The sequence below is a fragment of the Periophthalmus magnuspinnatus genome, chromosome 8 (assembly GCF_009829125.3).
Source record: "Periophthalmus magnuspinnatus isolate fPerMag1 chromosome 8, fPerMag1.2.pri, whole genome shotgun sequence".
NCBI lineage: Eukaryota > Metazoa > Chordata > Actinopteri > Gobiiformes > Gobiidae > Periophthalmus > Periophthalmus magnuspinnatus.
This window is the reverse complement of record NC_047133.1, coordinates 5188100-5208543: the sequence shown is the minus strand read 5'-3', so window position 1 is coordinate 5208543 and position 20444 is coordinate 5188100. Positions and strand designations below refer to the sequence as shown.

Here is a 20444-nt window from a genome sequence, read left to right as displayed (position 1 = left end):
CTCAAAATTTTAAATGTGTTTTTTGGAATGAAAACAGTATTTTACATTTTTCTATTAATATATGGCCATAATGAATGTTAAATTTACCACGGCGGACTTCAAAGTGACCGAGATAATGTTGAGCTCCTTATGGAGGTGGTCATAATGATATGCTTGATCTGTGTACTTGTGTTTTATTGATTTCTTTTGTAATTTCTGCAAATGTTTCATTATTTTATACATTACGTTTTTGATTGTTGTTGTTGTGAAATCAAGAAATTATTAAGTTCTTTTTTGTAATCCTTCTTCCTGTTGTACTCATCAGCCAATAAGGTGTCTCCCACATCGTCTGGAGGCGTGATCCACGTGTACGGGGATGACGGCTCGGAGAAGAGCACTGGCAGCTTTATCCCGTACTGCTCCATGGCACAGGCACAACTTTGTTTCCACGGACACCGAGATGCCGTCAAATTCTTTGTTTCTGTACCAGGTATGTGTCAGCTGTATGTGAGATGATTAGTTTATGGTTTTTGTCCATTATTTTATACAGTACTGTCATTAATTTATTCTTCAATTCATTAAAGATTATGGTGGATCTTAAAAATCTCTTGCTGTAATAAACCCAGTCAAGCCTTGGAGTGATCATTACAATCAAATGAACACAGAATTACTACAAAATAAGAAGCTCTAATAAAGGTGTCAAGATAAATTGGTAATTGTAATAATTTACTGTATAATCATAAGCAATCTGAAAAGACATTCTTGAATATTTTAAACGTAATAATTAGATCAAATTTATATTCCCAAAAAGTAAAATTGTTAGCTTTTTAAAAAATCCAGATTGTTTTATTTCAGCTGGTCAGACACTAGAGAAATCATAATCTATTGAATATTGTAAATGACAGTAAAGAATTTGACAACTTTTTGGTAATGTGTCAGTAATCCTGAATAATCGCAAAAATGCTTGACATCTGTAATCCTGATTTCTTCGCATAATGATTTGTAAAACTAAGCAAATGATGATGTCTATATGTCTATATGATGTAGCCAAAAGCTTATCTCCCTACTCACAGTTATTTCACAGTAAAAAAGGATCATGCCATTTAAAAGTTCACCAAAAAATACCAACCAAAATATTACTATTACTATATCATCCCATTTCAGTATTGATTCATCTCTATAAATGATCTAATGTCACAAAAAAGTTACTTAATACACACAATAACAAAAATTAGTTATGTGAGAGACCACTTGGATACACACCTAGGCTGTTATTTATGCTTGGCTAATCTTAAATTTTATATTTTCTTACAGGTAATGTATTGGCCACGTTGAATGGCAGTGTGCTGGACAATCCCTCAGACACACAAGGGTCTGGGGCCCCTGCGGAGGCCGAGACGCAGAGCGTTCAGAACGTGCTGGTGCTGAGTGGAGGAGAGGGCTACATCGACTTCCGCATTGGTGAGTCTACTCCAGTGTTATGGATGGAATCAGTACTAAAGATCAGATAAAGATAACCGGGGGACACATTTAAACTGCATACTAAATACTGGTTGATAGATTTTGGGGTCTAAGACTATAGCAAACAGAATCATTACACAAAATATATTGAGGCTAACACTAATAATGCAGAGATGTAATAAAATTTTACAGTTTTGTTGACATTTTACCTTCATTCCCTGTCTGATACTATGCCTCTATGTGATATCATACCTATAGAATATGTAACACTGTCTTAAACTGTTAAATGTGTCTTTCTTTTGCTCTGTGGCTTAAAAATGATTTACTGTTATTTGTGAAATTTAGGATGTGTCTACGCGCTTACACATTCACCACATCAAAATTATGAGAAAACCAGCAATAAACCTGAACTGAAACTGGACTCGATCAGGACTAAACAAGAACTAAAACAGAACCAGACCAAGTTCACATAAGGACTTGGTTTGGGAACAAATGTGCTCAATTTAGGACTAAATAACAACAACTGTGAAGGCACCCTTAATTTATGGATAACATTAAATTCAAATGGTGCTCATGGCTTCATCTATAATCACAATTTATTTGAACCAATTCTATGTTTAATCCTCAGGTGATGGCGAGGACGACGAGACAGAGGAAGGGGACAACAACACCCAGAGCACGGAGCCCAAGTCGTCTCTGTGCAAAGCCGAGAGGAGCCATATTATTGTGTGGCAGGTGTCCTATATCCCTGAGTGACCTGGCTCTCCACCTACTCCTGCAACTCCCAGTATCAACATTTGAACTAACTATTATCCTCCTCCTCTGCCCTTAAAGCTTCCAGTGCTCCCAAACCTTGTATTTAATCCCTGATGTAAAAGTCCCTTCAAGATGTTTAACTACCATACCCCCTGCTCCTGGTACCTTGTAAGTTAAATGCATTGTACAAAGAAAAAAAATCCCTTCTTCTTTGATCTTGTAATATGCTTGACATGCTGTTTGGGCATTCTAAGTAAATCCATGAGCCTTGTTCCTAGCCTAAAACTACCTCCCAAACATTCAAAATCTCCCTCGGTTGTCCTGCATCTAGTCCTCTTCCTACTTCGGTTACCATCTGTGAAACTTCTAAACATAGACTTTAAACTTGCACAACGTAACTTTTCTGGTTTAGGGTTTTCTACGTGCTTGTTTCCGTGATAATTTTATAGCTTTGCCTAGAATGTTCCATAGTATTATACATTTTTGCTTTTACTCAGTAACAAGTGTGCTCAAAAATGCATTGAATAACATGTATTTCTGCTGTGCGTGGGCTCACCTGTCCACAGATCTGACCTGTAAGTGTAATTCTATACCGTGAAACATTCGGGGCAAAGCAATAGCATCTCACGGTGACAACAGTCTCTTCATCGGTAAAGTTACAGTGTGCCTTTAAGTATCCCAAACCTGTTTAATGATGCAATTTGTATGGCCTTTGCTAGGTTTATTAATAACTTTGGACAATACTTATGCACCAGTTATCCATCAAAAATACCGCCAAAAAATGTATGAATCAAAATTTTGAGAAGACATTTTGAAAGATGAGAAATACGTGGACAGAAATATGTGGAAAAAACTACCTACGAGGGAAAGTTTTGGCTGTATTTAAATTGCAATTAAATATACTATGTGAATAAGATTATCTAAAAGGGTCAGAGCTTTAGTACCATTTTTCCTGAGAAGAAAATGAAACTGGTTGGTGGGAGGAGTAGCTTAAAGCAGGTGAACGACATTAACTGTCACTTTGTACAGGAACAAGGATTATTGTAAATTGACATACTCAGCCCATGTTAAAAATGTATGCATTGACTCTGTGGATTCGATATTAAACATTTGTGTGCTGAAACAGACTATTTTCCATTTTTTTTACTGTTCAACACACGATTGGAAGTGTAACAAAGACAAAACCACATCTTTTTTTTATTTTTTTAATAAGTTATAACCACACTATGAACTTGTTTGGTCCACTATGTTCCGTTTATAAACAAAATATTGCTCTATTGTCAGTGGGTTCTTTTACATGGCCAGACGATAATCAGATAACTAGAATAATCAGATAATACTAAAAACAATTTCTCTGTGCACAGGTGTGAACAACCAAAAAGAAATCAGATTACTCACATCGGATATAACTGTAAACATGACATTTCAATAGTCTGATAACCCCAGAAATCAGATAATGATCAGATTTTTGCATGTAAACATAACCACTGATTATTTGGTTCTTACTTCAGCGCCGTCACAAAAGCTTTCAAAAGTGTGCATGTTTTTTTCCCTGGACGGTTAGGCTTTTTTGATTAAGACAACGTTGAGGTTTAGCACGAGTACATAAAGCAGAGCTGCCCCCAAGCAAGCATGGTACGGACTTGACTTGTATATTGCTGGCTGACAGTGCAGTTACTCGTATATCCACTTGGCGCTGCAGCCCTCCCTCTCACAGAGCTCCGACTCTTTGAACCACAGTGAAATCTCCCTCTGCGCACTCTCCACAGAATCACTGCCATGGATCACATTCCTGAAAAACAAATGAAAGCAAGTCCAAAACACTTAAACACATACATTATTTAGCCCTACAAAGAAAGTGTCATGTCATAGTATATCGTCACTACAATGTGCATTTCTTAACAATACATAATTATGATCCAATAATTAAGAAGAAAAAAAGAAATTCCTACTTTTTGTTAGATCGAAGCTGGTTATGACTTTTAGGAGTTAAAGTTAGTAGAGTAAACCCTTGGATTTAATGAGCGCTTTTCAAGATACTCAAATAATTTTACCTTCGATTGTTAAGTAAATGAATAATGCAGTGTAAGCTCCCTCTATAGTCAATGCTGCCCTGGGGAGACTGATGGAAGCTGGGCTGGCAAGCAGGCCCATCAGCCTCTCCAAGCACCACCAATCACTCACACAAACATTATTCATACACAGACAAGAACGGTGAAGTGTCTTGCCCAACGACACTGAATGGTAAAAAGAAATATTTTTTTCTTTTTCAGTTAAAAGATGAATATGTGCCACGTCATATTAATTAAATATTGTAGGTAAATTGTGTAGTTTAACAGCATAATACGCCAGTTATCCATAAGTCTATACCAGGGCAGTTGTGGCCACAATAGTACCTTATCACCACAATGAACTATGAAGCAACATTGAGTGTCTGGAAAAGCGTTGCATAATGAAATTTAAAAGGCATTTTGTTGGATGAGACCCACAGAAGCAACTGTCAGGGGCACTTAAAAAATACATGAATGAATGAGAACCATGTGAAAGCAAACACCCTGTGTAACTATCCCAGACAATTGTTTGTCATGGTTCAGCATAACAGTGAGAGATCAGAGTGTTCGAGTTCAAATACTCTTCATTCAAAGTTACGTACAGAGCCTGGGTTTTGCAGGTTTCCACCAGAAGTGCTCCTTTATCATGTTCTACTGTCTTACTGTCTACTACTTACTTCCCCATAATCACACAGAAATCTCCTCTGAACGTTCCCGGCAGTGAGTTGGTTGGGTTGGTCTGTCCCATCATTTTCCTTCCGGTCTTAACAACATCTAATCCCTGCCACACCTAAAAAAAGAAAAAAGAATGTTCCTAACGCAACTGTAAACAAGAAAAGATAAACCTTACAAAATCTTACCATTGCAACCACTGGCCCTGAGCTCATGTATGACACGAGTTTGTTATAAAAGGGACGATTCCTGTGTTCCCAGTAGTGTTCTCTCAATAGCTCCTTAGATGCCTGAAATTACAAGAGCCTTAGGGACAGTATGCGAGATTTCTTGTTTAAATTTCTTAAATATGACCTATTCCTCTCCCCAGATAAGGAAAACATGTTCAAATCAAACATAGCCTGACAACAAATGTAATTTATTCTTATATACGAAAGCACTGACAAGATGGCTTTCAGCTGTCACAGTTTAATAATCCGGTAACAAACTTTTATACACACACCTGCACCTGTTTTTAATGTTTTATATGGACTTGAATATATCTGTGTAATTCCTCAGTCATCCAGGTCTGATCCATAGCAAAAGATGAAGTTTAAATCCATCACCTGGACAAATCATTGTCACTTCTACAACAAATTTACAAATACAAATTTAAACTTCGTCTTTTGCTATGAACTTGTTTGTTTTTTCAGCTTCTATTGTATGTTAAACAGGGCACCAATGGAAAAGAGAGCCCAAGTTCCTGTATAAATAAAGATAAATAAGTTATAATTTGGTGTTTTGGATCACAAAACAGAATGAGCCTCACATGAGTTTGGTTTAACAGTTTTGATGCTGAAATCTAGTTAGTTTAAATGTAAAAGGACTCTCACTTATCTGATTCCTCACAACCTAAACGCCAGCACCTATAGCCAATCATTAATCAATGCTAGTGCAGCCTCTGTAGCTGATTGAGTGAATTCTGGAAGTTCTGAGCTTTTATGTGATGAGATAAACTTGTATATTTCCTCTATGTGCAGTTTAAGGCCCTGGCAACCTACATAAGGGTGCATTAAGTGTGTTCTTTATACGCAATAACTAATAAACAACAAACTACCAGCTGTTGGTGCCAATTACCTGCATCAGCTTGAAGCCCACCAGTTTAAACCCTTTCTTCTCAAAACGCTGCACAATTTCTCCCACTCGTCTCCTCTGTACTCCATCTGGTTTGACTGCTATGAAGGTGCGCTCATTCACACCAGTCCAGCCTAGAGTTTAAAAAAGAGAGAAATTACATAAAAGTTAGGCATCATTGCTGAAAGAGAAATATCACAAATCCATGCAGGAGAAGATGGATTAAATATAAATTAGGGAATGCACATACAGAAGAGATTACAGTTGAAAAGTCCAGACAGGACAGTTTTCCACTCTGTCGTGTTCTTCAGGTTTTACTAGTTTGCCAAAGTTTGTCAAGTTTGAGCGCGCATGGAGCAAATTTGGGAACATGCACAGTTATTTTTAAGTCAAATAAACTTCACATTACAGTACATGCATTAGCTGAACCAGACATGTGCCATAGATTAGTGTTTCCATCCTCCTGCTATAACATAATCCCAACTCAACACTCACTCATCTTCATCATATCATAGTATCATCAGTATTTACACTGTCCATGTTAGAATATGATCACAAACAAACAGTAACACGAGTAAGTACTACAAAGTATCACTGCACGCCCTACATTGCCTCTCAAGTTCCATAGTAGCACCGCTTTGCTCCTGCAGGAACAATTTACGTCATCTACCACAGTTTTGCTCAATTTAAGATTAGAATATTTGACAATCACGTTTAAACAAGTCCGGGAAATGTATATGTACCCACCTGACCTAAAAATATGTGCAAAAAATGATAGAAACAAGCCGAACATTGTGGCAGAGTTGGAGCAGGGCGCGCGCGGCGATGAAGAGACTTTTCCGTGAAGCGCGCGCCAAGTTCCGACAGAGCAGCGCGTCACTTCCCACTAATTTGGTTAAACATAATACTTTTCTTTGTCAATTTTTGTTTTTTGGGCTCTTTAGTCGTAATTATAATTTCTTTAGTCAAATTAATAAATTGTAGACTTTACATAAAATAAAACAATTTATTTTTCCCTTTAATTTTATTGGTGATTTGCCATTTTCATGGTCTACTCTACTGCTTAGCAAAAAAAATACAAATAAAAAAATAAATAAATGAAATAAAAAAACAAACAAACAAGGACAACACATTTCATTACATTTTAATAGATAATACACACATACTTATTCATGCTCATAACCCATTAATAAAAACCATTATGTTTGGCAGTATTATTTAACTATATAGGTTATTTATTCTGTTTAAAAACACTTTAAGCTGTTCACAAATGCAAGTGCCTATACAGAGGATTTAGAGCATAAATTAAATGTTTAAATCCAGGCTCAAAACAGTTCTGTTTAGCTGTGTATATGATTGAAAGGTTTTTATAAAGGTTTTTATTCTGCACATTTCTCCTTTAATGTTAATTTTATGCTGATTATTTGTGGTTATTTATGTTTTGATTTGTTGTATTGCGATTTTAATGTCTTTCTTATTCTGTAAAGCACTTTGAATTACCTTGTGTACGAATTGTGCTATGCAAATAAATTTGCCTTAAAGGTGCATCATGTAACTCTTCTGTTGGAGGGCACCACCTGCTTGTCTTTATGGAGAGGTTATTGCTTTGCCTAGAATATTCCACAGTATGGCAACTTATTTCAATGAAGACAAGTAGATGAAGCCATCAAGGTAACTTACAGGTCTGATCTGTGCTGTGTGAACTCACAATAAGAATGCATGACATTTAATGCGTCTTTGGGTACTAAAAACACCTGCTAACAAAGTAATGCAAAATAGATGTTTAATTCTGTACACTCAATGCTCTCCATACAACGCAGTAACATTCCTACTAAGACAAGCAGGTGGCAGACACTCCATCCGAAAGATTACATAGTGTACCTTTAAGAGGAGACATGTCATTTCTTAAAATGTCCAAATGTGAAAGACACAATCATACAGGTGTTCCTTCGCTGTTCTGCCGTTCTTGTTCCTTCATTTTAAAATAGTTTTTGTTAAATGTAACAGTTCTTTGCAGGTGCAGGGCAGGCTCCTCAAACACAGCACCATTTTTCTTCTGTTGGGCCAAGATCATGGCACGGAGAAGGGGAGGGTATGGGACGGAGCGCTGGGGAGGAGAAGGGAGAGGCTGGAAGTCTGTGAACTCATGCTCCAAGTGTTTGGGGATCAGCCTCCAGTCGTGGTACATCACCTTGTCAATCTCTTTAACCTCAGTCTCCTTTTTTCCTGAGTAAAAGAAAAGAGGTATTATCATTATCTTATTTGTCATGGACTCTTTTCACTTACAACAATCCCTGACGTCACTACTCTGACAGGTTATGCTGCATCCAGAATTCTCAAGTATCAGACTTGATGCACTTCATGCAGTGTTTATGCAAAACTACCACTCTGAAAGTTGTATTCACAGTTTGTATACCTTTTCTTTTACAGTGGCAAATGCAGAAATAATTGGTAAAAAACAATGACTATTTTCTCAATCCAGTGGCATACCAAAAATGCATTTTGAAGTTACCAATATGTTGACTCTTTGAATTAAGTGTTTACAAACCACAGGATAGTTGATTTAGTGGGCGTTACCATCTTAAGACCACTGAGAATACCAGATTATGCAGTGGGGCAACAGTAGCTCTAGTGCATACTGCTATTGTGTCCTTAGCTTCACCCAAGTTGCCTACAATAAATGTGATGTGTGTGTGACTGGTGGTGATCAGGGTAGATGATGGCGCAGATTGGCTTCCTCACTTCAGTCCACCACTGAGGATAGAGTCAATGAATAATGCACAGAACTGTACAGTAACTTTGAGGAAAAGCACTACTGAGCAACATCCTCCTAAACTATTCTGCAGATCAAAGATAGAAAAAATATATACCAGTTACCTTTGAAGCTAAGAATCCCCCATGCCTTGCCATGATCCATGTTCTAACAAAAACACAAATGCATGGTTAATATTTTTTCTGCTGGCTGCATGATAGAATCCTTCACCATTTTACCTCTGCTGTGTAGTCCACTTTGACTTTAGTGATCTCCCAGAAGCATGGTTCAGGGTGATCTTCTATCCAGGACTTGCGAGTGAACAGGCGCCCTACACCAAACAGTTTCATGCTTGCTAATAATGAAAACAGCCTGCTCTCCCTGCGCACGTCCTGCCACGCCATGACGGGCAGCCTTTTCCCGGTGAGAGGACGCTTCATCGTCTCGTAGTCTAGGTCATACTTCTGGGAATCCCGTGGTCTGGACTTGAGCTCACGATATGCCCGAATTTTGCGTGCCATCTCGGCTATAAGGCGAAGTCTCTTTTTCTTTGCCATCTTTGTCAACTGTTAAAACGGTCAATGGTTCGGATTAAAGCTCCTCTGCAATACATAAACACAACACATGACATGATGATGGCAGCTAGCTTAGCATGATTTATGTAGCATTAGACAAATTAGTAGCACTGTTGCTGGAGATACATATGTAAGAATAATCACTAAAACACATGTGCATGATAAATACATGTTTAAAAGCTTGAATAATACCTACTTTGTGTTGAGAGATCCGTTTCACTTGACCTCAAGCACGACCGGCATTGAATCTAAGTCCGTGCACAATATTTTCCGGAAGAAACAAGGAACCAAGTGTACATAGTTCCGCCTCAAAAAGATTTGCATAATTCCAATGACCTCTAACCGAAAAAATGCATACTTTAAAGATGCACTCTAACTTTTATGGTTTTGGTTCCACCATCTACTCAGCTCCATGGATATGTAATTGCTTTGCCATGAATATTCCACAGTATGGCATTAAACATCTATTTTCTATTTATCCAAACACAGATATTTTATTGCTTAAAAACACCTTGAAAAACATTAATTCTTACTGTGAGAATTAATGCATCATCCATGGAGAAACATAAGTCTAATGCCGTACTGTGGAACATTCCAGGCAAAGAACTAACTTGGAGAGATAGCGGACCCTTCTACAAAATAATTACATAGTGTACCTTTAAAAATATTTTCTAATTTAAAGTTAAGATTCACAATAAAATTAAAATTACTGATCATAAATCATTAATAAATGACAAACAAACTCAGTATTAAGCATTCATTTTATTCTGAGTGGAAAATCATGCTTTTAACTTATTCAGAAAAGGCTTTAACATATATCTTTACCTTATGAGATATAATAAAGGAAATTATTTTGTATTTACAGTCATAAAAAGTGCTTAGATGCATTTAACATGAAGACGAATACTGTGAATAAGACGCATTGGCTTCATTACAAACAACAGATTTTTACATTTGTGATGTCACGTCGTTAGGACTTATCACATATAAGCTTGGTCCATTGCAGCTTGCAACGATTATATATCAAGGTTATGAGTTTGGCGATCTTTCATTTTGTGGTGAATCCTACCATCCTACACTGTTTACATCAGATGACTATATGTGTAATTTGTTTACATATAGGGTCATACCAGCACTAGAAATACTACAGCCATTTAAAATGACAGTAACTCCAGATGGCAGCATTTTGTTTACATTTAGCATGATACACAATACCTTTTATGGAATCAAAAATTAAAAATCACTGTAATTGTGCGGCCACGATTCAACCAATGCATCCTTTCATGATGGACCCTATAGGCTGATCAAAATGGCCCATGACTGTAACAGGAGTGAGTACACAAAGCACCAAAAGAATAACATTGCATAAAATCCAGCAACGTTTAACATTAAAATTGCTAATAACATCTGACAAACATAAAATATATGTGCATCTTTTGTCATTCATATTCAGAATGAATGTTATAAGGGAAGAAATGCAAATAGTTATGACACACAAGTTTCAATTATTCTGTTTAGATTTACTTTAAAAATACCCTAATGATTTTTTTTACATTTAAAATATTACAGGTAAAGATGTAAAATACCCTCTTTGTAACAGTTATTCTGTTTTAGTATATATAGTAGTTACAGTAACAGACACCATGGTTAGTTGTAAACTGAAAAACAGTGTAAAGCATTTGCATAACTTTAAAATAAAAAAAGAAGCTCAATGTCTTATAATCAAGGCTTCAATTTTCAGAGAGAACTTTGTACTGTTGAGTTGGGTCATTAATAGACTTTCATGGACTTGCTAAAACTGGTTTTTTGAATTGACTGTCTGAAGATAGATTTCAGACAGGCAGGTGACTACTGGGTTAGCTGCCATACGACAGTGCCAGTGTTTGGGAGGAGGTAGGAAGAAGTTTTCTATGTCCAGCGACATCTTTTCCTCTGACAGGCTTCAGGGTCTGAAGTGCAGCCCTCTGAATCGCTCTCCGAGGAGGATGGTCCAGCCAGAGCAGGGATAGGTAGGTCTGGGGACTGCTCAGGCTCATCCAGAGTCTCTTCTAAGCTGCCACTCCTGAGACTCAGCACCCACCCAAGTTTGTTATGTAATAAATGACGGAGACCGGGTGGCAGTGGTAGCACATCTAGAGTGTCTACAGAGTCTGGCAGCAGTTGGCGGAGACGTGCACAGCAGAGATAGAGCAGGGAGGTGGGAGCAGAGCAGGAGCGGATTACCTTCATACTGCTCTTTGCTGCTGTTGAGCAGGCCATTGGATAAAAACGCTTATTCTGTAGCTCTGTGGCAGCAACACCTAGTTTAAAAAAAATTAAAAAAAAGAAGCATAAAATAGAATATAAAACCACATTTAATTTTTGACATATATTGTCTGACATTCTAAACCCACCAATGCACTTGCGATTCTTAAAAAATGTAAGAGTTCCATGCCAAGTGTCCAGATGGACACCAATAATAGAACCTTGTCCAAAGCGGGTGGAGAAATTCATCTTGTCTCCTTTATGGTGCAACAGACCTGTAAAGAAAATGTTTAGCATTTCAAACATTCTGTAACCGTCCAACTTATAAACACAAAATGTAAATGTTACCAGTGTAAGAAAGGCCCCAGCTGTCAGCATCCTTTCCCAACAGGCTGCAAAATGTATGCCTATATTTGTCCAGGTTAACGTCACAAGTACCAATCCCAACCATCTGAAAACACAAAAGGGGAATTAAAGCCACAAGCAGCGATGATGGTCCTCACCACAATACACACTTGCCAGAGACGCGTGACGCCTCTGAATCGCAACGGCCCCTGAATTGCGACCACCTCTATATGTGACTACCCAGCATGCCATTCTCCCTTCCTGACAGCCACCCAAGCTATCAGCTTTTCACCCTATTTTCATTGTGAAGTGTGCCAATTGACTTATACTGGTGTGGTTCAGGGCTTTGAACCAGCAACCTTGTGTAAAATACATGGAGGTTCCTATGATGTAATTGACTTTTTTGACCCAAATAATGACACTTTGCAGTTTGCATCTGTGATTCATGGAACCATAGTTACATAATTCTCATTGTTCTGGTGGGTTCCATAGCCTTGAACCTGTAACCTAATGCATAATAAAGCAATTGACTTTTTCAATCAGTGAACTAAATAATGTTTGTGTCAGTTTTCAATAGCTTTGCATAAAGTGATTATTTCTCTTTATATAGATTTGGAAAGTCCAGTATGAAAAAGTGGATATTCCAGAGTCCAAACGAAAACAAAAATGATGTTGGTTCAATTGACTTTTGTCCATGTTATGTTACATACAATTAATCCCCCAGGTTTTGTGATAACTGGATAATTTTTCACTATTGTTTTATTTTTTAAATTTGTATGTATATTGTAGGGGGCGCTATAGTCACAGTTGGTTATGTGCTCATTACTTTGCTCTATTCAGGCTTTGATTTTGCACTGTTGGCTAAAATTTTAGCTCTGTAGGCTGATGCATGTGGCGGTGAGCAGGTATCAAAGAAACAGGAAACATTTTTTGAAGCCGTGTTACAAAGTTTAACACATGAATCTTTTTTTTTCTCCCCATTGTAAACTTTGTGCATTCCTATAAGTGGCACTCTAGCACTGCTCATTGTGTTTGACCTGTCAGCGTAATCACTGGCAGCCAATGTATAAGTGATTTCAACCTGGTTTGACCAGGCATGTGCATTTAAAATTTTGTGTTTTTTGGGAAGCTTTTCGCCCTTGCTAGCCAACCATGAAAAAATGCTGCATATCCATAACATAATTTTTTGCATCTTCTCATGCATAGATTTCATACAGTGGGTTAATTAGTCCCTCACCAGGGTATTGCTCTCAGACGGGTCTCAAAACAAGTAACTCATCAGGAACAGTTACTTAGTTACTGGCTTGGGCCAATGACATCTTAAACAAAAACCCATGTTTACGTTGATTAAAATAAAAAGTAAGTCTCACCATGTCTGTCCCATACACTGGGGACGTCATCTTGATCTCCCAGAAGTGTTGGCCTTCCACCAGCTCTTTGGAGCCACGCACTGCAGCTGTGCCACAGCTGTATTCAGAGTGGAAGTTCACTTTGCGGTTGTCACAACTCAATAATGTTGCTGTGGATCTGCTGCTAGTATCCCAAACCCAGTCGAAATCTAAAAACATATATTTAAGAGTCACTGTTGATAAAAAGTCTACATTATAATTGTTGATCAGTGATGTATTTGCCTTGATCATCCTCTCCACAGTGGCAGTCTTTCACTTGGTGAAATCCTCGTAATCGGGAATTGTAGCTGGTGTCAGCTTGTGAATCACAGCCACAGTATGACTCTCCAGTAACAGGCACAGCACTGGGGACTGGGGGGGCCATAACTGCTGAGAAGTCCGCCTCGGAGTCAGAATCACTGTACTTAAGAGAACAAATATGTATATCATAAGTCAAATAGTAGAATAAACTTTTTTCTTTTTGAAACTCATATCTGCTACAGCAACTAAACTACTGCCATCATGTGAGGAGACAAAAACACCCAATATTTTCACAGTCACAACAAACAGCACTTGTGTCTGTCTTACCTCTAGGCGCTCATAACCCCAGTCCTCATTCTCAGAAGCCAACACAAGAGCTCGAGCATCTGCGTCTTGTCTTATTCCTCCCCACACATATCGCCAGGCCCGGCTGTTTCGGCTTCTTCTAGACATGGCAGCACCAGTATGGATCAGGTCCTGCTCATCAGCTCAGGTTTAGTCCAGACTGTAGGCATCAGTTGCTCAAAGCAAGCTGCTCAATGCAAGAGAAACATCATAAATTGTGACACTGAATAGGTTTCAGCTTTCTTTTATGCTTGTTATATGCAACATTTTAACGATGCAAAAGTTGTTTTCAATTGTTAAATGGTATAGCAACGATCCTAATTTTTAATCAGACAAAATAAATGGACGCTGACGCTAAATGAAGCTCTACAGCATATTTAAATGACCTATGAATACAACATAATTGGTTATATATCGTTTTGGGTTTGAGGCACATAGCTTGCTCCATAATAATGAATAAGTGAATGATTTATTAAACAGTGCTCACAATCAGAATTAACAGTAATTCATTTTGGTCATCCTCACCATATGTTTTTCTCTTGGCCAAAGTCATTAAATGAAATCAAGATAGCCATGTCAATGATCTACCAACACAAATCATGTCATAAAACGCGTGCACAACATACTGTACTAATCTTAGCTCGAACATATTATAAAATGAGTCATATCAAATAGAAGAAGTGTGGAATATTTTTGTTTGGCATTGCAGAGCGCCCATCTGCTAGCTTAGTGTGCTAACTAGCTGCCGTTAGCTCTGGATGCTATCGGAGCACAAATGCAGTGATCGCGGCCGTGCACTGACTGATTTTCATATGAAACATGACACGTTCAGTCGCGATAACATTTAGACACGATGTAATAAACTTACCCTTCACACCGCGGTTCACGCAAGGTCAATGGTTGAGCAGTTAGCATAGCTTCCCTTTCCCATGACCCACTTACACTGGTGTGACCGACCGTAAACAATGACACACTCATGCGCACATACACACACATACACACCCCTACACACACATACACACTCATACAGATACATACACACTCATACAGATACATACACACACATACACACCCCTACACACACCTACACACACCTACACACTCATACAGATACATACACACTCATACACGCTCATACACACACGTACACACACGTACACACCCCTACAGATGCATACACCCTCATGTACACACACGTACACACGCATAAACGCACATACACACCCATACAGACTCATACACACATATACATACACATTGGTATTACTAAGAAGTACTAAGAAGAAAGTTACATATTGTACCTTTAATTCATAGTTGTGCTCTGTCATTTAAATTGGATACACAATTTCAGATTAATTAATTTCATTTTTTTGGCTATTTACTGAATTCCTACGATCAAATGGTCAAGGTCAGGGCATCAGATTATTAGAAGTTGCGGTAACAACTCTCTTGTCCTTTTTGCAGCAGTAAACAAACCCTCCAGCTCTGCTGCCATTAGGCATTTCCACTAATTTCCACCATCTAAGTGCAATGAGTTTGCAGCATCCTTTAATGACAAGGTTCAGGGCATTAAAAATGCCACCAATTCTATAACACAAATAACAATCCTACAGCATCTACACATTTAGAACTGACTCACTTTGCACCTGTAACTGAAAAGAGAGAGATCATCACCAGTCTGAGTTCATCTACACGCTGCCTCCATGTGTTACCCACTAGATTTCTAAACTCTGGGCTCAACAGTTTACTGTCACCACTCGCTCACATAGTTAACATGTCACTTCAGTCTGGAACATTCCCAAGAGCTTTGAAAACTGCAGTTATCAAGCTTCTCCTTAAGAAGAGTTGTCTTGATGCCACAATATTGAACAATTACCAACCAGTCTGCTGTTTATTAACTTTCTCCAAATTAGCAACTCCATTGATTCCAGTCAGGTTTTAAACCCCACCACATCACTGAGACTGCTCTTATCAAGGTAGCATCCACCTGAACACTGATGCAGGCAAAGTCTCAGTCTTGATCCTGTCAGATCTGATGTGCTGCCTTTGACACTGTGGATCATGGGATCCTCTTACAGAGACTAAAGGACTGGGTGGGCATCTCTGGTACGGCACTAAACTGGTTCTAGTTCTAGAAGGCAGGAAGTACTTTACTGAGATTAAAAAGTGTGTCTCAGATCACATGACCTTGACCTGCGGGGTGTCCCAGGGGTCAATCCTGGGACCCTTGTTGTTCAATCTCTACATGCTGCCTTTAGGCCAGTTAATACACAGCGATAATGTGTCCTACCACAACTGCACAGGTGACACTCAGATCTGTGTCTCACTGGCAGCAGGTGAATAAGGACCAGTGGATTCACTCTGCCACTGCATCCAACAGATCAGTGTGTGGAGGCAAAACAACTTTCTCCAGCTGAACTCAGACAAGACTGATATCATTTTCTTTGGCCCACAGAAATAAAAAGAATGTATCAGCAGTCACCTCCAGTCTCTCTCTCTAAAACCTTTAAAATCTGACTAGAAATCTAGGGGTTATCAAATCAATACCATCCACAGCTTTTTAGCACCTAAAAAAATATTGCAAAAAGACTTATCCATGCATTTGTCTCCAGTAGATTAGACTACTGTAACGTCCTGCTCACTGGCATCTCCAAGCAAGCATTAAGACAGCTGCACTACATCCAGAACACTGCTGCTTGGGCAGCTGCTGACTAGAAACAGGAAGTACTTCACACATGTGTCCTGTGCTCAAGTCTCTGGCTCCTGTGGCTCAGAGAATAGACTTTAAAGCAGTTCTGTTTGTGAATAAGTCTCTCCATGGTCTAGCACCAAAGTATATCTCTGATATGTTAGAGCCACATGAAACATCTCGCACTCTGGGGACTTCAGGGACCGGCCTCCTGCTGGTGCCAGAGTCAGAACTTAACATGGAGAATCAGTGTTTCAGTTTTCTGCAGCTAAAACCTGGAACATACTTCCTGAAAATGTGACACAGGCCTCTACTTTGACAACGTTTAAATCCAGGCTCAAACTGTTCTGTTTAGTTTTGCATATGACTGAACATTTTTTATTCTAAAATCTTCTCTATTAATGTTATTTTACAATGATTATTTATGTTTTGATTTGTCTGTATTGTGATTTCAATGTCTTTATTTCTTCTATAAAGCACTTTGAATTACTTTGTGTACAAATTGTGCTATACAAATAAACAGCATTTTCAAGTTATTTGTTTTAGCAGAAAGAACACCTGCAATTGAATAAATACAAGTAAAATGCCATACTGTGAAACATGCCATACATACAAATAACATCTCCTTTGAGCCAAGTGGCAGACCATCCATAAACACACACACACAGTTTACATACACAGTTCACATTTAAAAAGAGCAGAGGATAGTGTTTGGTTGAAGTATTCAATAAGGCTGTAACATTAAGTCATCTACAATGTCAAAAAAACAAACAAACAATAAAATAGAGACCACTTATTTCTGGAGGAGGTTGCATTTTATTTGGAAATCTGACAGGCATGGCTGAACAGTGAGCTCGCACCTTAACCAAATACAAACAAAAAAGACAGCAGCACTACAGAAAAATGATACTAGTGTGTAAGAATGTCATATTTAACATAACTTCACTTGCATACATAGAGCATTCAGATTATTCACCCACACACAAACACACACACTCCTGCACACACGCTCACATAATCGTCACAACCTGTGGACATCCTCCATTATTATTCACACTACATCCAGAGGAATTCCAACAATGTAACAGTGCAATAAATCTAACTATACACAGATAATTTATATATTTTATGTATACAGGGTTTTCATAAACAGTTTTCCATTTAGACACTTTCATCAAGTCAAGTTTTCATAAATAGTGAAAAAGTCCTGATATCTCCTCACCATTATGATTAAAAATGGTCCCCAAAAACATGAAAAATAAAATAAAATACTAATGTGCACAACTTTTCAGCAATCTCCAAGACAAAAAAAAAAAAAAAAAAAAAAAAAAAAAGACAAAATCACAAACAAAAAACAAATACCTGGAAAGGGGCATAGGTAAACGCGTATACTCACACTCACAGCACAGACTGGTCACTACATTTACAGGGTGTGGAGGGACTTTGGATCACTGTACAGGTTAAGATCAGACAACAAATCAGGCGGACTGTCCACATATCATCCCACAACAACCACTACATCTTCATGCCCATTCAATATGCACAAGACCTGACACAACCGGATGGCCAAAACAATGCAGGTACATCACATCTACTGAGGACGGAGCTGCCTAAATGTTTGTGTTGCCATCCTATCCTGTCAGACCCAGGTGTAATGGATGCAGGTGAAAATCTCCTATTTGTTCTTGCTGCTTTGATGTGGAATGAATGAGATGGTGCTGATGGAGACACTTATTTTGTTGACAGGATTAGAGCCACAATAAGACCATAAAGGCCCAAGACTTCAGCAAAGATTAAGATGAGGATCATGCCCACAAAGAGTCGTGGCTGCTGAGCAGTGCCCCTCACACCAGCGTCGCCCACAATGCCGATGGCAAAACCAGCGGCCAGACCGCTCAGGCCAACGCTCAGACCAGCCCCCAGGTGCAGGAAGCTCCTGTTTAAGAAAACAAAGTACAACAGTTTGCAGTAGCCATAATAGTACTGAAACAGGACAAATCAGTTAAGCAGGAACTCTTACTTATAGAGGGTGACCCTCTCAGATATGTTGTTTGCTATCAGCACTGCCACCACCAGTCCATAGATGGCAATAATACCAGCCATGACCACAGGAATGATGGACTTCATGATGAGTTCTGGCCTCATCACTGACATGGCAGCAATGCCTGTGCCACTCTTTGCTGTTCCATATGCAGCTCCAAGAGCTAGAAGACAAAGTGTACATTAGGTCATATCTACTACATATACTACAATAATAATGCACATAAGCATTACACAAATGTCTGAAGTATACTTTCTTCTGCTGTGTACAGTAATATAGTTGATACTACAATAAATCATACAATATTGAAATTAATCTAATACAAAAGTATTCTACTAGTACCAGTGAGGAAAATTGCTGCAGAAACAAACTGTTGAATAATGCAGTGTGATTTTTGTCTATAATAATCAGCAGCCAAACAAGAACAGATTTGTACAATGTCAGCGTGACAACTGTGTACTTACTATGCAGACACAAGTACAACAGAAATACTACGGTATTTAAAACCATATTCAATAGATTTTTCATTTTTAAAAAGCTATATAATAAAATGTTTCATGAAACAAATGCCAGAAATTCTGTTCACTGTAGCCTATTTGGAACTGTCTATTCAACACTGATGGCAAATACTGTAATATGAACAGCTGTAATAAATGTAAGATTTAGGGTGGGCGTGAGTGAATAAATTAGTCATATCTCAACACATTTCTTATCCAGGCGTGTTATCGATGCGAAAGAAAGCAGACAGGAGGAGGATGGTCCATCTAACGTGAGCCATATGCTGAGTAGTGACAGTCACTTCCAGAGGCCTGGCTTAAGGAGCTGTCATGGGTTTGCCACAGCTACAGTCTGAAGGCCCAAATGGACATTTCCCACGATAAATATCACGTGTAACCTGATCAGTCCTAAGGGGGTCATTGTTTCTGTGATAAGACATATATATTAGCGGTCAGTAGCAGACGTGTGTGCAGAACCAACCCCCGCCTCTGCCTCGCATCCTCGGCAGGTGTGAGGACCCTGACCACCCCAAGAAGCACCTGCATCCTTTCCTGTAGCCTATCTTTATAAAGCTAAACAGTTACTTTCAAGTGCTTGCATCTACATTTTCCTGATCGCGTTATTATGGTCGGAGTGTCAGATGCAAAAACTGGTTTAGTTACCACTGAAGACCATGGCCGCGGAGGCTCCCATCACAGCGAAGAAAGGCGAGTACTCGGGCACATCCTCACTCATTTTGGATATTTTGTTTAACCTACGCGGCTACTAAAATAAACTATATTCTTTCGGATCCTTTCGGCCTGCAGTTGGACGGGAGAAAGCACAGACTAGGGGCGATCACGGAGCTACCAGTACGAGCACCGGTGGAGAAGGGGAAAATGGCGAAACGGAAAAAGTCACATGACCTACCATCCCGGACCGAACCATTTTCAGACTCCGCGGGGTGAATATTAAAGTACAACCACTTGTCTTAATTGTTATTTATAATGTGTCAATAGCGTTTGAAAGTAATACACGTTTATTTCATTGTTTTCTTCATCATTTTGACTGTGATTTAACGAGGGAAATGTGTTGTCATGTGTTTTGTATTTTGGTACGTTCTGCTGCAAGTGTACTGACTGCAGTTGAAACGCTAGTGGGCGGTATTCAGGCGATTGAACCATTAAAATTTGATTAAATGTTTGTATCAATAGACATACATTAATAATAATACAAAAATAAAATAATAAAATAATAATAATAATAATAATAATAATAATAATAATAATAATAAT

The 20444-nt window shown here is 38.5% G+C and overlaps 5 protein-coding genes across 6 annotated transcripts in view; 1 reads left to right on the top strand and 4 right to left on the bottom strand.

The window, feature by feature from the left end:
- mapk8ip3 (mitogen-activated protein kinase 8 interacting protein 3) overlaps positions 1-3023 on the top strand; it is a 31118-nt gene extending 28095 nt beyond the window's left edge. The window contains exons 31-33 of the mRNA XM_055223523.1: positions 305-469; positions 1294-1440; positions 2069-3023. Of these exons, the coding sequence (XP_055079498.1) occupies positions 305-469; positions 1294-1440; positions 2069-2196 (440 nt within the window). The 3' untranslated portion in view covers positions 2197-3023. The remainder of the gene's footprint in view (positions 1-304; positions 470-1293; positions 1441-2068) is intronic.
- A 326-nt stretch (positions 3024-3349) lies between these two features.
- On the bottom strand, positions 3350-6861 carry nme3 (NME/NM23 nucleoside diphosphate kinase 3). Its single transcript, XM_033971420.2, has 5 exons — positions 6780-6861; positions 6036-6166; positions 5108-5209; positions 4925-5037; positions 3350-3988 (listed from the first exon to the last, which is right to left on the bottom strand). The coding sequence occupies exons 1-5, from the start codon at positions 6823-6825 to the stop codon at positions 3871-3873; spliced, it is 510 nt and encodes a 169-aa protein (XP_033827311.1). The 5' UTR covers positions 6826-6861; the 3' UTR covers positions 3350-3870.
- Positions 6862-7026: 165 nt separating this feature from the next.
- Positions 7027-9622, bottom strand: mrps34 (mitochondrial ribosomal protein S34). The gene is made up of 4 exons (XM_033971419.2): positions 9556-9622; positions 9024-9386; positions 8910-8952; positions 7027-8258 (listed from the first exon to the last, which is right to left on the bottom strand). Exons 2-4 carry the CDS (start codon positions 9339-9341, stop codon positions 7966-7968), a joined length of 654 nt encoding a protein of 217 aa, XP_033827310.1. The 5' UTR covers positions 9342-9386; positions 9556-9622; the 3' UTR covers positions 7027-7965.
- Positions 9623-10103: 481 nt separating this feature from the next.
- On the bottom strand, positions 10104-15124 carry spsb3a (splA/ryanodine receptor domain and SOCS box containing 3a). Of its 2 annotated transcripts, XM_033971481.2 has the most exons (7): positions 14811-15124; positions 13925-14129; positions 13580-13760; positions 13319-13506; positions 11952-12054; positions 11753-11878; positions 10104-11659 (listed from the first exon to the last, which is right to left on the bottom strand). In XM_033971481.2, the coding sequence occupies exons 2-7, from the start codon at positions 14048-14050 to the stop codon at positions 11268-11270; spliced, it is 1116 nt and encodes a 371-aa protein (XP_033827372.1). In that variant the 5' UTR covers positions 14051-14129; positions 14811-15124; the 3' UTR covers positions 10104-11267. The 2 variants fall into 2 exon arrangements, with proteins under 2 accessions (XP_033827372.1, XP_055079510.1); XM_055223535.1 differs by lacking the exon at positions 14811-15124 and having other exon boundaries at positions 10126-11659; positions 13580-13755; positions 13925-14015.
- Positions 15125-17424: 2300 nt separating this feature from the next.
- Positions 17425-19984, bottom strand: atp6v0ca (ATPase H+ transporting V0 subunit ca). The gene is made up of 3 exons (XM_033970734.2): positions 19833-19984; positions 18652-18835; positions 17425-18567 (listed from the first exon to the last, which is right to left on the bottom strand). Exons 1-3 carry the CDS (start codon positions 19903-19905, stop codon positions 18363-18365), a joined length of 462 nt encoding a protein of 153 aa, XP_033826625.1. The 5' UTR covers positions 19906-19984; the 3' UTR covers positions 17425-18362.
- Between the last annotated feature and the right edge of the window lie 460 nt (positions 19985-20444).

What these genes read in the sequence shown, in the direction of transcription:
- mrps34 (XM_033971419.2), bottom strand. Translation starts at nt 9,341, where the DNA reads ATGGCAAAGAAAAAGAGACTTCGCCTTATAGCCGAGATGGCACGCAAA. An exon ending in AAGTGGACTACACAGCAGAG is followed by an intron (nt 8,953 to 9,023) that starts GTAAAATGGTGA and finishes TGTTTTTGTTAG; the next exon opens with AACATGGATCATGGCAAGGC. An exon ending in GGGGATTCTTAGCTTCAAAG is followed by an intron (nt 8,259 to 8,909) that starts GTAACTGGTATA and finishes TCTTTTACTCAG; the next exon opens with GAAAAAAGGAGACTGAGGTT.
- nme3 (XM_033971420.2), bottom strand. Translation starts at nt 6,825, where the DNA reads ATGTTCGGCTTGTTTCTATCATTTTTTGCACATATTTTTAGGTCAG. An exon ending in TGGGCTTCAAGCTGATGCAG is followed by an intron (nt 5,210 to 6,035) that starts GTAATTGGCACC and finishes TTGTAATTTCAG; the next exon opens with GCATCTAAGGAGCTATTGAG. An exon ending in TTCTGTGTGATTATGGGGAA is followed by an intron (nt 3,989 to 4,924) that starts GTAAGTAGTAGA and finishes TTTGTTTTTCAG; the next exon opens with GAATGTGATCCATGGCAGTG.
- atp6v0ca (XM_033970734.2), bottom strand. Translation starts at nt 19,905, where the DNA reads ATGAGTGAGGATGTGCCCGAGTACTCGCCTTTCTTCGCTGTGATGGGA. An exon ending in CGCGGCCATGGTCTTCAGTG is followed by an intron (nt 18,836 to 19,832) that starts GTAACTAAACCA and finishes TTTGTCTTCTAG; the next exon opens with CTCTTGGAGCTGCATATGGA. An exon ending in GAGAGGGTCACCCTCTATAA is followed by an intron (nt 18,568 to 18,651) that starts GTAAGAGTTCCT and finishes TTTCTTAAACAG; the next exon opens with GAGCTTCCTGCACCTGGGGG.
- spsb3a (XM_033971481.2), bottom strand. Translation starts at nt 14,050, where the DNA reads ATGTCTAGAAGAAGCCGAAACAGCCGGGCCTGGCGATATGTGTGGGGA. An exon ending in CAGTGTATGGGACAGACATG is followed by an intron (nt 12,055 to 13,318) that starts GTGAGACTTACT and finishes TTGTGTTTTCAG; the next exon opens with ATGGTTGGGATTGGTACTTG. An exon ending in CTGGGGCCTTTCTTACACTG is followed by an intron (nt 11,879 to 11,951) that starts GTAACATTTACA and finishes TTTTCTTTACAG; the next exon opens with GTCTGTTGCACCATAAAGGA.